The sequence below is a fragment of the Nematolebias whitei genome, chromosome 9 (assembly GCF_014905685.2).
Source record: "Nematolebias whitei isolate Nwh7 chromosome 9, NemWhi1, whole genome shotgun sequence".
Classification (NCBI taxonomy): Eukaryota; Metazoa; Chordata; class Actinopteri; order Cyprinodontiformes; family Rivulidae; genus Nematolebias; species Nematolebias whitei.
Genome location: NC_056506.1, coordinates 43,931,846 through 43,946,774, shown reverse-complemented (window position 1 = coordinate 43,946,774; position 14,929 = coordinate 43,931,846). Strand labels below are relative to the sequence as shown.

The following is a 14,929-nucleotide window of genomic DNA, read 5'->3' as shown; positions in this document are numbered from 1 at the left end:
CTTCAGTGGGGGCTATTGAGATTTTGTGCTAATGCTTCAAACCAATAAACACAACCGTAGCACCAGCCTTATTTCTTTTGGCATAAGATCTCCCACAAACATCAGCAGCTCTCCTTCTGTTCTTTAGGTGGCCCCGGCAGCGGCAAAGGAACTCAGAGCCTGAAGATCGCCGAGCGCTACGGCTTCCACTACATGTCTGTGGGCGAGCTGCTGAGGAAGAAGATGATCCACAACGCCACCAGTAACCGCAAGTGGAGCCTCATCGCCAAAATCATCACCAACGGAGAGCTGGCGCCGCAGGTAGAGGAGGAGCAGAGAACGAGTGTGCATGTCCAAACCCTCGGGTCCAGCTCGTTCTTAAAACATGCTCTTAGCGTCCATCTTTAGAACATGAGCTCAGACCCTCCTGTGTTTGTTGATGCTTCACCAGGGGCGATTCTAGAATCTGACCTTTAGGGGGTGCTTAGCCCCCAGTGTTGACTATGGCTCTTGGCTTGAACAATGTGGTGGCTATTGGCGTCAGAATGTGGGGGAGACACACTGGTGGGGGGTTCTGGGGGTCCTCCCCCAGAAAATTTAGAAAAAGTTTAAAGTAGATACCATTTCCTGCATTCTGGTGTATTTTAATGGCTTGTTAAACATCTATATTTACCTTCACACTGTAAGTAAACACTTAATTCATTAACTATTTTGGAGAGCACGGCAGAACAAGAAGTAGCGCTAAGTTAGCGGTGTGCAATACAGACACGCTAGCTAAGAAGCTACAGACGTAGCGCTCTGCTTTACTTTAAACAACCTAATAAACGCTTTGTACAAATCAGTTTTGCGTAACTGATCATAACAAACGAAGACTTAACGTATGCAACCAAACGTTGCAACATAAAGTATGTCTACATTTAAAGCACAAAACAAAGCACAACTAGCTTTAAGCATTAACCTTTTTTAATTAAGCATACAATATAATTATGACACAAAATGGAGGATTTACCTGCAGTTACACCCATACAGATGAACATGCAGTACTTCCTGTTTATCACTGCTGTATTCAGCTGCTCATGAGGTCAGCCGCAGGACTTTATCCATCTTTTACATTTTTCCAGACTCAGTTTAAGTTTTGGAAATGGAATCGACTGTATTCCACCCTCTAAAGCAGCTGTTCAACTAAACGGCTCAGGAGCCACAGGTTCTGAAAGCCAGCAGCTCTGGGGCCGAACATCCAGTGATTAAAGTCATAATGTAAATAAACCAAGTATTACGATGAGCTGTTATCTTTTAAATTTGATTATTTTGTTGCATTTAATCATAAATGCAATAAGCAGAACCAAAACCCAGAACCGCCCCCATATATATATATATATATATATATATATATTATTTATTTTCAGGGTGCTGAGTTAACATTTAGGGATGCTTGAGCACCCTCAAAATGAGGCTAAAATCGCCACTGTGCTTCACTCTTTCAATCTGAAACCATTATTTCACGGTGACATTTCCCCAGGTCAAAAGTGGCATTAACCGTTTCCAGCCTGGGGGGGTTGTTAACCTGTACTACCTTAACTTAGAGGTTGCAGAATGTGAGCGTTCAGTAACAAGGCTGCCTGCAGCTCCTTCGATTAGGATGGGTGCAGAATTAGTCCCGCTCATTAAATGAATAAATAATCTCTTTGTAGCGTTTGTGGCTCTGTTTAGCAGCTGTTGCATCCAGTTTGATAAAACTACAGCTGAAAGATTTTAGGAACAGAAGCAATAAAAACAACAGTGCACTCTTTGTGTTGTTATGAGACCAGGAACTTCGAGATTTAATTGGTTTAGCTTAAAAAAATTGGAAATCTCAGGAATGTTGTGCAATCAGCAGCACTTGGAGGATGTGTTGTGAATGAGTCGTAAGATACAGCCACACCTAATTTTAGCACAATATCTGTAAAATAGTATAATTTATTGCCATTTGTGGGTTGTTTGAGGCTGGTTGGCTGTGGCAGCCATACCAACACTTCATCTTTATTATTTATACAAGTCTTTTTTATCTACATATAAGAACAAAACAAAAAAAAGGCTTTTGGCATTTATATTAAAGGGCTTCAAGTTACATATTTGAAAGATCATGTCAGTGTAAATTAAACAAGCAGGAGATGCATAACTATCCCAAAGATCAATAGATTTTAGTTTGTCCGTTTTGTTCTATTTAAATACAATTCTTCGTCAGGCTTTTAAAGATTTACAGATTTAAATAACACAGCAGCTGATCTGATGTTTGGTTGGCTGGCCTCAAAGAGTCTCGTATTTTATAGAAAACTACAAGAAACAACTTGAGAGGGTCTGACCCTCGGCGTGTATTTTGACAGCAGGCGCATTAGAGGGGGTCGTTACAGTCGACAGAGTCCTTGGGATTTATTGGCAATGCCGCGAGGCCGTAACCGCGTCATGAAAGCCCGCTTTTAGCTCGTGCCTGCTCGTGAATTATCTTCAGTAACTGTCTTACTCATCAGTTATCAGCCTCAGACGTCACCCGTCCTTTCAGCGCTTCAGTCCAGACGTCAGTTCAGGACGAGCGGGACACGCAGCGAAGTAGGCCAAACGTCAGCAACATCAGGTCGGACCAAGAAGCCGATGGAGCGTTTCTTTTGTACGAGAAGTGAATAAGTTTATCATTTGATTTGAAGTCATTCTGCCTGCAAAGATTACACAACACTCCTGGTCACATGAGAATGTGGAGATATTTAAAGAGCAGAGCAAAAAGGAGCAGTTTATTGATTTATTGTGTGGATGTTTATAAGTGATCCATTTTTCTTCTGTACATTTTTTGATGCAATTCTCGTCCAGCAGTTTTCAGCGATTTCAACAAATCCTAAATCAAAACATTCAGCTCTTTCAGGACAATCCTGCTAGAACTTTTGGTTTTGGTGCAACTTCAGCTTTTTTAAATATTTAGCCTTTTCTGCCTTTTTTTTTTCCTCATAGAAAATGAATTGAGCTCATTTTACATTCATCAAATCTTTAGATCTGTTTACAACCTTTTACTGCTCCTTTCACATTTTGTTCTGCTTCAGCTTCGTTCAGCTTCCTTGTGCAAATTTAAGCTTTTTTCCAGCTACTTCATCTGTTTTTTTTCCAACTCTTTTGTGCTCATTTCAGGTTTGCAGGTTCTTTCTGCTATTTTTGTGCTTCCATCTTCTTTCTGCAAAATTCAGCTTGTTATGCTCCTTTCATCTTATTTCTGCAAGTTTCAGTTATTCAGCTATTTCAGACACTATTTAGCTGTTTTTATGCTAATTTTATATGTTTTCCAGCCATCTCAACAGTTTTTTGCACTCATGTCAACTTCTTTCAGTCTAATTCAGCAAAAATGTGCTCGCTCCACTTTTTTCTGGTAATTTCAGCTTCTTTCTGCCTTTTTAGCTACTTTTCAGCTATTGTTTACTAATTCTAGCTTTTTTAGCTAATTCCCTATTTTTGTGCTAGTTTCTGCTTACTTAAACCTAATTCAGCAAATTTGTGTTCCTTCTGCTTTCTTCTGCTAATTTAGGCTTGTTCTTTCATTTCAGCTACATTTCAGCATGCTTTTTTGGGGCTAATTTCAGCTGTTTTTCAGCAAGTTATTCTGCAATAAGCATTCACTCTGCATTTTCGCAGGAAATGTAATTTCTCTAGTCTATATATCTTCTCCCAAGGCTGTGGGATGGAGGGGTGTCTGGGGGGCTGCACCACCCCCTGATAAATGCCACATGGTGCACTAATCTAAGTACAAAGTATAGAAAAAAAATGAGTGCTAATATGTTTAAACTCCAGTAACATTTTGACTTTAAAGAGTTTGTAAATCTTATGTAAACCAGCATTGTTATTGTATACTTGTGTAAAAAATTTCCAACCGCTTAAACCTTGACAAAATAAGAGCAGATTAGCGTTTTGTCATTGTTACAGTCGTACTGAAACTGTCCAAATTATACAGCATACTTTTATGTCCATATTTATAAGACAACATGCACTGCCAGTGTGCATTTCACTCCATTTATTTGTATTATGATATTCTTCATAAGGGCTCATAAATTCACACTTACTGCACCCCCAACCTATAAACGTTTCCACGGTTTTGTTTAGCACCAAATTTGAAGAATTTTAAAATATCCATTAAAACTTGGAAATCAAATCATCATATTTTAGTGGCAGAATTAACACAGAAGTTTGTCCTAACATTTACTCATCACCATTTTTGATTAAAGCTAACACAAAACCATATTTCATATTGAGTTTTGTAGTCTAATAAGTCTTTTTTTTTTATCTCAGTTATATGATGGATCTTGCTCAGGCTGGAAAAAAGGCTGGAAATGATTCACCTTTTTTTTTCTTCTAACTGGAGTGTTACTGTGTTCAGTTACTGCAAATGATCTGATGATGGTGAAAGCGCAGATGAAGCACCTCTTCACTCTCAGCCATCAACCCAATGCTGTTTGTCTCTCTGCTGAGTCACATGACTCAGAGTCTTTAAGGACTTCTGTTCTCTTAGAGACCTGCCGGTCAACTGAAAAGAGGCTCGATGGGATGTTTGACAGTCTGCTCTAAAATAAATGCCTAAAAACTATTTTCCACTGTATTTTTAGACAGTGAAGATTACTCATCACAAGAGGATGGTTTTAGTTAGTGTTACATTATCTACTTAAAGGGTGACAAAGCAGTTTTCTCTATTTTTAAAACATATTTATGATGTATATTAATATTTCAAGCCACATTGTGATATATTACTTTGCATTTAGCATCACTGTGTGAAACTTTTCAAATAAATTTGAGAAAAATAAAGTTTTTACACCTTTTTAAGACTTCTAAAAAAGTTAAATCTGGTCCTCTGGACTTTCAAAAAAACAAAACAAAGCAAAACAACAACAGCAACAAAAATGTAGAAACGTTTCGTCTTTCATCGGAAAGACTTCCTCAGTCTGAGGTGCTGTATTCAGCTCAGTCTTATAAACAGCACCTTCTCAGAGTGGATCAACCAGTTTTGCTGCTGACAACCAAAAACCAGCTGATCACATGCTCAAGAAGGACCATCAGCCTAACAATGGGTCATTAGCACACTGATGGCTGTTTACTATTCACAGAGGGCTGAGTGATACTAGCAATCACAGCATTGTAAGAGGGGGACAGTTGAACCCGGAGGCCTCCACCCCTGTTTAACGATGGACGATTTCTTTTCACAAAGATGGCCTCCTTTACTCCTCTCTCAAACCATCGTTCCTCTCTGTCCAGGATGTGACAGAGAGGAACAATGTAAGACTGATCACCCTCCTGACACTGAACAGCATACACAATATTACTCTGTTTGCGACGGGAGACTGGATCTTTGGGATGAACCAGTCTTTGCCATAATGCATTTATTCATTTATTTTTTATTTTATAGAAATAGAAAATTTTATCAATTGCGTTGAGAGACCAGTTGACCAGAGCCATAATTTACAATTTGGAAGATGTGTAACGAGAGGCTCCGATAGGAATCACAGGACAAAAAGCAAAACAGGAGGGAGGCAGAGCGGGAGGAAAAAGCATTCGTCCTCATTGAGAGCAAGCAGGAAAAAATATGGCAGCTGCCATCTTGGATTTTAACATGGCAACCCAATTTTTGATTTTCGATAGTGAGCTTTCTTACGCCTAGATGCAGCCACACACCAAAATGAAAGTCAGCTTGTTGCTTTTTTTTTTTGCAAGTTATCCAACTCACAAGACGGACGGAGGGTATTTCCAATTCCCCTCTTGGTTCTGCGATGGGGACAAAAAAACAGCAGTATCGAGATCTGACTTGACCTCTTGTCCCAGCTTCCCCTTCTCTTCAGACACATTCCATATTGTTTAGAAAGAGCACCATAGAGTGACCTTTCCTGTCGACATTTACTGTTATTATAGCCATTGTGTTACATTTTGCCTCAGAAGAACGACTGACATTTATCATTTATTGTGTCGGAAAGTTACTCAAACGTTTCCTGATCAAGAGTCAGTTTGGGGTGAGCTGGGAATGTGACTGCATTCAACATTTTGCTCGTGTTCAGATTTGCAGCTTACAAATTTTTTTTTACTTTTAGACTATAAACATAGGTAATGTGTCCCAGTCGCTGTTGTCTTGTGTACATACGCAAGAAAAAAGAAGCTTCCATCTGATTTTCATGGATTCTGCATCATCTACATGGAGTGTGGACCCACATTTCAAAATTTCATATCAATATATGAGTGTACAATGAAGACATCCAGACTGTTAAAGTAATCTGAACATAAATCCTGCTGTAAAAAGCTTTCAGTCTTCGTTCAGCGGGGTGATTAATCCTAGTGTTAGACCCTTTTCTGTTTGATACATTGCACTTTCCTACTTGGCAAGCACAAGCTAAAGCTCCCACCAAACGGAACAACGACGATAAGAAAGGCTTTTCATCTTATTACTTCCTACAGATAGCGGCATAATGCAGTGTCACATCTGATCGATGTGAAAATTACAATCATGGCTAGTTAGCGATGACACAAAGCAAACAGTGCAAAGCACTCTGCATGGGAAGCCTCCACACGTCTGTTTTGTGTAATGAATGAGTAAACTCTTTGTTTTCATGGGTGGCTTTTCTCTGCAAGAGTAAAAACAAAGATTGTTCCATGCCTTGCATTCCTGTGAGTTCCACAGACTAAATATAAAGCTTTTCTTAGATTTCCCCTTTCGATTTAATCCATTATATGGACTCTATATTAGATTTATTCCCTAGACCCCTGACTGCATTTTGATATTGAACAAAAATTAAATCACTGTGTAAGTTGTGTTATTTTTACATCAGAGCATTGCTCATTTATCGCGGCCAGATTGTGAGCTGCAGTCAGCCTGCAGAAATGCGTTCAAACATGTTGACCTCGTCAAGCTAAGAGGAAGTGAAGCTAAGAGAAGTTGGCGTTTTCTGGCTCCAGGAGCTTTGCACTCTGCTGCTGTTACAAAAATTAATCATCAGATGAAGACGTGAGGAACTGACCTAAACAACTGCTTTAAACTTCTTTAAATTAAAGCCTACATGCATGTCTCCGTGCACTTACCATGCCGGAGTTTTAGACTGAGATCATCTCATATTAAGAAATGATGGAGTTGTAGCCAATCTGAACAATCTCATTCAATGTTGTGAGATGTTTGGCTCAGAGTATGTTATAAATGACATGCAATTATACTTTGTAGCTCAACGTCTGTAAAATTGACTAAACTGCAACATATCTTTTTTCTGTACGTCTATATCAGCTGGTCGTGGCAGCCTTGTTAAATTGGTTTAGCTCTGAACCATAATTAATGATAGTTAATGATGATTAATGATTTGCAGTTATTTACTCCTGGAAGTTATATGAAAATCTACCCAGTGTTTTCTAAAAAATTTAAGTCTGGTCCTCTGGATGAGTTCAAAAAACAAAAAATTGTAAAAACATTTCGGATTTTATCCGAAATACTTTTTCAGTCTAACACGAAACGTTTCTACAATTTTTTGTTTTTTGAACCCATCCAGAGGACCAGACTTAAATTTTTTAGATTTTTTTTACCTGGATTATTGAGCATGCATCAGGATACCCAGTGTTTTGTTAGATATTTTGCTAACAGACAGACAGCTGACTTTAGAGATAATGCCACCGTTTAAAACAGATCTCACACTACCAGTTATAACAAATATATATGTTGGGGATCAACGTTCGTGCTCAATAATCCAGGTAAAAAAATCCAACAAAGTTCAGTCAGGTAATCTGGACGATTTCTTCTTCTTTTTTTTTTTTTTTGAGAAATTTTGTCCTTCATCCAAAGGACTTCATCAGTCCGACGAGCCAAAACAAACAGCCCCACAAGCAGCACACTCACATAGTGGGCCAACCAGTTTGCCTTTTGATAAGATGGTTTCTGGGGCCCGCCCTCTCCCCCGTCTCCCCCATCTTATCACCAACAAATTGGTTGGTCCACTATGTGAGTGCGCTGCTTGTGGGACTGAGTTTGGCTCCTCGGACTGATGAAGTCCTTTGGATAAAGGATGAAACGTCTCAACTACAACAAAAAAGAAACCGTCCAGAGGACCTGACCGAGCATTGTTGGATAACTCGGGGATGATTCTCAGCGACTGTCCCACAAAATTTTATCTCCGTTTCTGTAAAACTGACAGAGTTAGAGCCGTTTTGTGTTTTATAAGATGGTTTTGTTCTTTTTGGCCATCTTGAACTGGATTGACTCCAAAAGTTAATTTGCTGTCAACACAATAATTACTTTCTTAGAGTTTCATTAAAATCTAATCGGTGACTCATGAGGTATTTTGCTAACAGAACAAGCAAAGATGCACTGACATGGGCAAAATCATTATTGTCCTCCTTCGATCAATAATTAGCAAACACGTAGTTCGTTTGGTGATGTCTGCTTTATGAGCTATTACAAAGATTTTTCTCTCCTCCAGGAGAAACACCCCCCCCCCCCCCCCCCCCAACTCTTATTTGTATTGATCAAAAACCTAATGACCTCCCCGCAATTACAGCAGCTGCTTGTTCTGGCAGCGTATAATATTGTTCCATTGCTTTTTTTGGCCTTTAGAGCGTGGCTTGTGCGTGAAACTAATAATGATTCATGTTGCTTTCCTCTCTGTTTTCCAGGAGACGACAATAACTGAGATAAAACAGAAGATCATGAAGATCCCAGATGCTAACGGTATTGTCATAGATGGGTTCCCTCGAGACGTTGGACAGGCCCTGTCCTTTGAAGACCAGGTGAGTTTCTCTGATTAGGTTTATTTATCTTCTGGGGACATTTCATCTTTGTGCCAAGTGATATTTCCAGGTTTATGTTGGTGATTAGCTAACAGGAAGAAAAACCTGTTGCAGTGACAGAGGGTCTGGTAATGCTTGACACCAAGAGTTTTTAAGTCCACGTTAGCAGTTAGAGTTGGCAGTGGAACGAGTGAAGATGTTTGTTTTTTACTTGAGGATGCTTCAGTTTATCAGCCGGTGACTAAAACTGGCTAATTTTCACCAAAGACCAGCAACTGAGAGACTCAAACAAGTGATTTTTATTCCCCAGTCAGTGAACCCAACATAGACAATGATCAAAATTCTGTTAATCTCTCATTTCTTTTTCTTCGAAGAATGTTTTTCAGAACTGGACAACTTTTCTCATTTCAAGGGAGACACGTCTGGTTTCACCGGAGGACAGAGAGAGAGAGAGAGAAAAAAAAAAAAAGATATGCAGAATAACATTAAAATTAAAACAAATACAACAAGCGTGAAAAAGTACAACTGCACAAACATTTTGTTAAAGTAAAATAAGTTGTGTACAGAACCTGCAAACTGGTTGTTTTTCTGCAAAATTTGCCAATTTCAAACAACATTTGTCAGTTACGTGAATCATCTAAATCCGAGGAGGGTTTTTTTTTTTTTGGGGGGGTGGGGGGGGGGTCGTCAAAGGCATGGTAGATAGCATAATGTCCCATTGACTGGACTTCAAGAAACAACAAGGTCTGGGCTCTGGGTGGGTATTGGGCCTTGGGGGGCGATTGGGAGTGGGGCCGGTGCTCCGGTTCTCCCTGGGTTGTTTGGATCTTTTGATCAGGGTTCCTGGTTGCGGTGGCCGGCCCTTTGGCTGGGGTGGCTGCCGGGTTCTGGCGAGGGGTCGGCTGTGGTTGCGTGTGTGTGTGGTCGTTGGTGGTGCATGGCGGCGGTCGGGGGCATGGCTTCACTTTGATGGGCTGCTGGCTGGTCGGCCTGATGTGACATTTGCGGTGGGGGTGCTGTGTGTGTGTGTGTGTGTGTGTGTGGGGGGGGGGGGTGTTCATGGGTGGCATGCTGGGGCCTCTCCGGGCCTGTGGTGTGGGGCTGTAGGGATGCATTGGTGCGCTGGGCCGGCCTTCCTTGTTATCTTCTTTGTTTTTCATCCCCATGTCCATTACATCAGAAACAAGCCCAAAGCAAATTCTAATACAATTTAATTTATATATCAAGCAGAGCATTAAGGCCAGCCGTAATGCTCTGCTTGTGAAAGTAAATCTGTTGGGCATCACTTTGACACTCAGACAATAATTCTAAGTGTCACAATGCCAGACAGGACAAGGGAGAGAGAGAAAAACAAAAAAAAGAAACAACAAGGTATAATAGAACATCTTTGGTAGAACGCGAGTCATTTGGCCAATCACAAAGTTAGACGATAGGGAAATCTTTCCCCTGGACGAATGAAACTGGTCTACGTTATAACTAGTCACTTCTAATGTTGGACACTGTTAGTTTTGAGGAAAGTTTTGTTATCTGCCAACAATATAATATGTTGTGTAAGTTAAATTTGATTTGGCAAAAAAAAATATAGTAGTCCCTCACTTGTCGAGGGGGTTACATTCCAGACACCCCCGCGATAGGTGAAAATACATGAAGTAGGGACGTTGTATGTATTTTAGTATTTATATATATTTGAAGGCTTTATAAACCCTTCCCACACTCTTGCAATGTTATTAACAATGTTCTAAACTCTCTAAACGCTCTAAAAGAGCACAGCGAAAGAGAGCAGACAGACTGATGTTACGGTTACGGAGCCAATCAGCACATGGGATACAGAGCACAATGCTCTGCTTGGTCGCCTTCCATCAATCAGCCAATCGTGTGTAATGTAAAATCTTATGCTGAAAACCCGCAAAACAGTGAATTCCCAAAAGTTGAACCGCGAGGTACCGAGGGACTACTGTTATCCTACTTTAGCAACGTTATGAGTCGTAATCCGTTACTTTTATCAACATAACGTTATGTGTAATGGAAAGCTTGTCAGCATGTAATGCTAGCTACGATGTCAGCTAATATCAGTGAATTGTGTGTTAACATTAGCCTACAATGTCACTCGGTTCAATGCAAATAATTTTGGGAATGCATCTGTATTGCTGTCTGATAATAATGTGTCAAGATGAGAGAAATAAAAACTAGTATGGGGTGCCGTTTGTAAAGTTACAGTCAAAAATTAACAGCAAAATTTTGGTTTATTTAGCTTTTCATTCGAAAAAAAAAACATTAGATTTTTTTTCAAAGTTGTATTTTCACCTTGTTATTCATACAAATATAAATGTCATAGTTCCAAACTAAATATTTAATTTACAAGCTAAATAGTTAGTTTACAAACTAAATACTTAACTTGCAAGCTAAATAGTTTACAAACTAAATACTTTACTTGCAAGTTAAATATTTAGCGCCACATTAAATATTTAATTTAGAAACTAAATGTTTATGTCCAAGATAAATGTTCAATTTACAAACTAAATATTTAACTTGCAAATTAAATATTTAGCTAGCAAGGTAAATATTTAGGTCTGAGCTAAATATTTAGTTAGAAAATTAAATATTTATTTTGGAAATTAAATGATTAGCTTGGAAAATAAATATTTAGGTCTGAGCTAAATATTTAGTTAGCAAATTAAATATTTAGTTTAGGAATTAAATGTTTAGCTTAGAAATTAAATGTTTAGTTTGGAAATTAAATATTTAGATTGGACAATAAACATTTAGTTTGGAAATTAAATGTTTAGTTTTGAAAATAAATATTTAGCTTGGACATTAAATATTTAATTTACACCTTAATATTTAGTTTATTTCACTTGCAAGTTAAATATTTTGTTTTTAAATTAAACATTTAGCTTGGACATAAAACATTTAGTTTGTAAACTAAATATTTAGTGTGGAACGAAATCTAGTTAGCAAACTAGATATTTAACTTGCAAGTTAAGTATTTAGTTTGTAAATAATATTTAGCTTGTAAATTAAATATTTAGTTTGGAACTAGAACATTTATAAATGTATGAATAACATGATGAAAATATGACTTTGAAAAAAAAATATTTTTTTTCTTATGAAAGGCAAAATAAAGCTGTTAATTTTTGACTGAGTAACTTTACAAACGGCACCCCATTAACACGTAAAGTTAATGCCAATGTAACACGATGCACCGGTGTTTCGTTTAAGTGATCAAAATGTCTGCTCTGGCTGATCATTAGGGAAATTAATAGGGCAGAAGTGGTGGAGCAAGAGAGTGTGGCACAAACGAGGCCAAGCAGCAGAAACGGGCCCTTGAAAGACTTGTCCAGGCCAAAAAATTAAGAACTGAGTTTTTGCTATTAGCAAAACACTCTGCTATATTTTGTTTCTCTGGTTGGCATGCTGCCGTTGTATTTTATTTTTTTTATATTTTTGGTTAGCTAGGTTTGTCATTCCTTCTGTGTTAGCAGATATGAGAACTGAGGAGCTTAGATGGGATAAAAGTTTTGCATGGTAGCATCTCGGTTAGCAGGAGGTGGTTTGGACCCAGAGATGCAAATTGACTCAAGTTGTATTATAAATAGAGCTAAACTTTATTTTGACCAAAAACAAAGGACAGCAAATTTACAAAACCTGAGACGAGGCACGTGGAGACACGAAGATGATCAGGCGTGGCATTAAAACCAAATGTGCTTAAAGTGAGCTGCGAGAAGGATTAAATGGGCTGATGGGAAGAGTGGCTGCAGCTGTGACTAATGAAACCAGGAACAGGTGTGACTGAGGGGCAATAACTAACAGAGGAGAAGGGAATAAAGGCAGGGAGAGTACACAAACAAATAAAAAATGCATCCTGACAAGTAGAACAAAAAAAAAAAAATCAGAAATTTCACTTGACTACAGGTATTTCACTTACAATTGTGTGATATTTCATTTTTAGCACCAGCATTACCATTGTTAGTTGTAAACTTGTAATTATGAACACACAATCAATTTTTAAATTCACCTGATGTTAGAAAATAATGCAGTGTTAATTATAAGTCCAGTTGGACTTGGAGGAAGTTGGAACCAGCAGGTCGTAGCTTTATAAAAATCCTAAATAAAACCAGTCTTTAACGCTGTGAAGCATTCATCTCTACTTTAAGCACTGCGTGAGGTCCTTTCTCCACTTGATCGGAGAGAAACGAGTCACTTTTAGCATGATTTACATTTTTTCTATTTGAATTTTATGGTCTTATATATATATATATATATATATATATATATATATATATATATATATAAACTGGGTACTTTAAAATCACTAGTGTTTGGTGTAAACAAATCATTTCAATGAAAAATATGGCATCAAATCAAATTAGAATTTCTTTATCTTTGAAAACCATGAAAGAGGAGAATTTTTTTTAACTTTTTTCACAAATCAGGATGAACTCATATTTGTGGAGAGCAAATCTAACATACACGAACCTGTAATATTGTTGAGTTGTGCCATTATGAGCCACGTTTCAAAATACTGTTTCTGTTTTAATCCGTGGAGTTTTCATTTTCTTTTTATTTATTAAAATGTCCTATCAAGGCGTAGCTGGAGGAACGAACTGAGCACAAAGATGAGGATGTCAACTAGAATTTTCTTTGGTACGTTATTGTAAAAACTAAAACCAAAAATCTGCATAGTTCGAGATAAACTGTTACTGATTTTGTTTCATTTATGGCAAGAACACACAAAAAAATATTACTTTTGTGGTTAGTAAGTAAACACCATTTTCAGGAAAGAATGTGGTTGTTTCAGTAAAAGTTCCCTGAGGTGAACTGAACGAGCTTCAAGCTGCTGAACGAGCATTTCTTTTGGCAGCAGATGAACTTACCGTGTATTGTTGCTAAGAGACTGCAGCAAGAAACGGAGAAAAGCACAACTCTGCAGTCGTTGCTAAATATTTTGGTCGTTTTGTTTTTTTGGCAAGCTCACCTTTAATTATGTAACCGAAGATTTTAACCATCTGTCTCGTCAACATTCAGAAATGATGACGAAGGATCCTGCTCTTTAACTTACTGCTACCTTACTTCTTGTTCAAGCAGCTCCTGCACACTGATTATTGTCAGTAAAAATATATTCAAGATACAGTTATTCTTTAAGATGACTAGTAATGTGTAGTTTTTGTATTTGACTTAAGGATCAGCAGAGAAATGTGTGGCTCATGAACTGTACCAGTGGAATATTAGAACAAAATTTTGAAATTCAGGACATTTTATTGCTGCGCAGCGTTAGCAGCACATGTTGCCTTAGGATCAGTTCTGGATCACGTGTGTTTGAAGTAGAGGGAAAGTGCCGGTACAGTAAAACAACCCTGCCTGCCCCGTGTATTAGCTGTGTAAATTAGATTTAACAGCTCACATCTTGAATTAATTTTGTTGAACCTATACGAATAAGTCAAGTGTGCTCACTGCATATCAGAAGGATATTGAAATGATTCCAGTTCTAGCCACTGAACTGGCTTAAAAACTGTGAAATATTTAATATTTTGAGGCTCGTACTACATGATTTTACAGAGTGTGCTGCTCAATATTATACAATCTTGACAGTAACCTGGGTCACGCTGCACAATGTCATATTTTCACTTTGACCATCACAGCCGAAGCAGGGATCAATACTGTGTGGCGTATTTTGCTGAACAGAGCATGGATCATGCTGCTAACAGGACCACATGCTAACAGGACCACCCTGCTAAAAGGACCACGCTGCTAAAGGGACTACACTGCTAGCAGTACCATGCTGCTAACAGCACCATGCTTCTGTCAGGGCCACACTGCAAACAGAACCACATGCTAACAGGGCCACGCTGCTGACAGAATAACATGCCAACAGGACCACACTGCAAATGAGACCACACTGCTCTGCTTGCAGTACCACACTGCTAACAGCACCGTGCTGCTAACAGGACCACACTGAACAGGACCACGCTGTTAACAGCACTGTGCTGCTAACAGGTCCACACTGAACAAGACCACGCTGCTAACAGCACCGCACTGTTAACAGCACCGTGCTGCTAACAGGACCACACTGAACAGGACCACGCTGCTAACAGCACCGCACTGTTAACAGCACCGTGCTGCTAACAGGACCACACTGAACAGGACCACGCTGCTAACAGCACCGCACTGTTAACAGCACTGTGCTGCTAACAGCACC

At 38.7% G+C, this 14,929-nt stretch overlaps 1 protein-coding gene across 1 annotated transcript in view; it reads left to right on the top strand.

The window, feature by feature from the left end:
- ak5 (adenylate kinase 5) overlaps nucleotides 1-14,929 on the top strand; it is a 101,171-nt gene that overhangs the window by 11,154 nt on the left and 75,088 nt on the right. Inside the window, exons 4-5 of the mRNA XM_037681882.1 lie at nucleotides 128-300; nucleotides 8,620-8,733. Of these exons, the coding sequence (XP_037537810.1) occupies nucleotides 128-300; nucleotides 8,620-8,733 (287 nt within the window). The remainder of the gene's footprint in view (nucleotides 1-127; nucleotides 301-8,619; nucleotides 8,734-14,929) is intronic.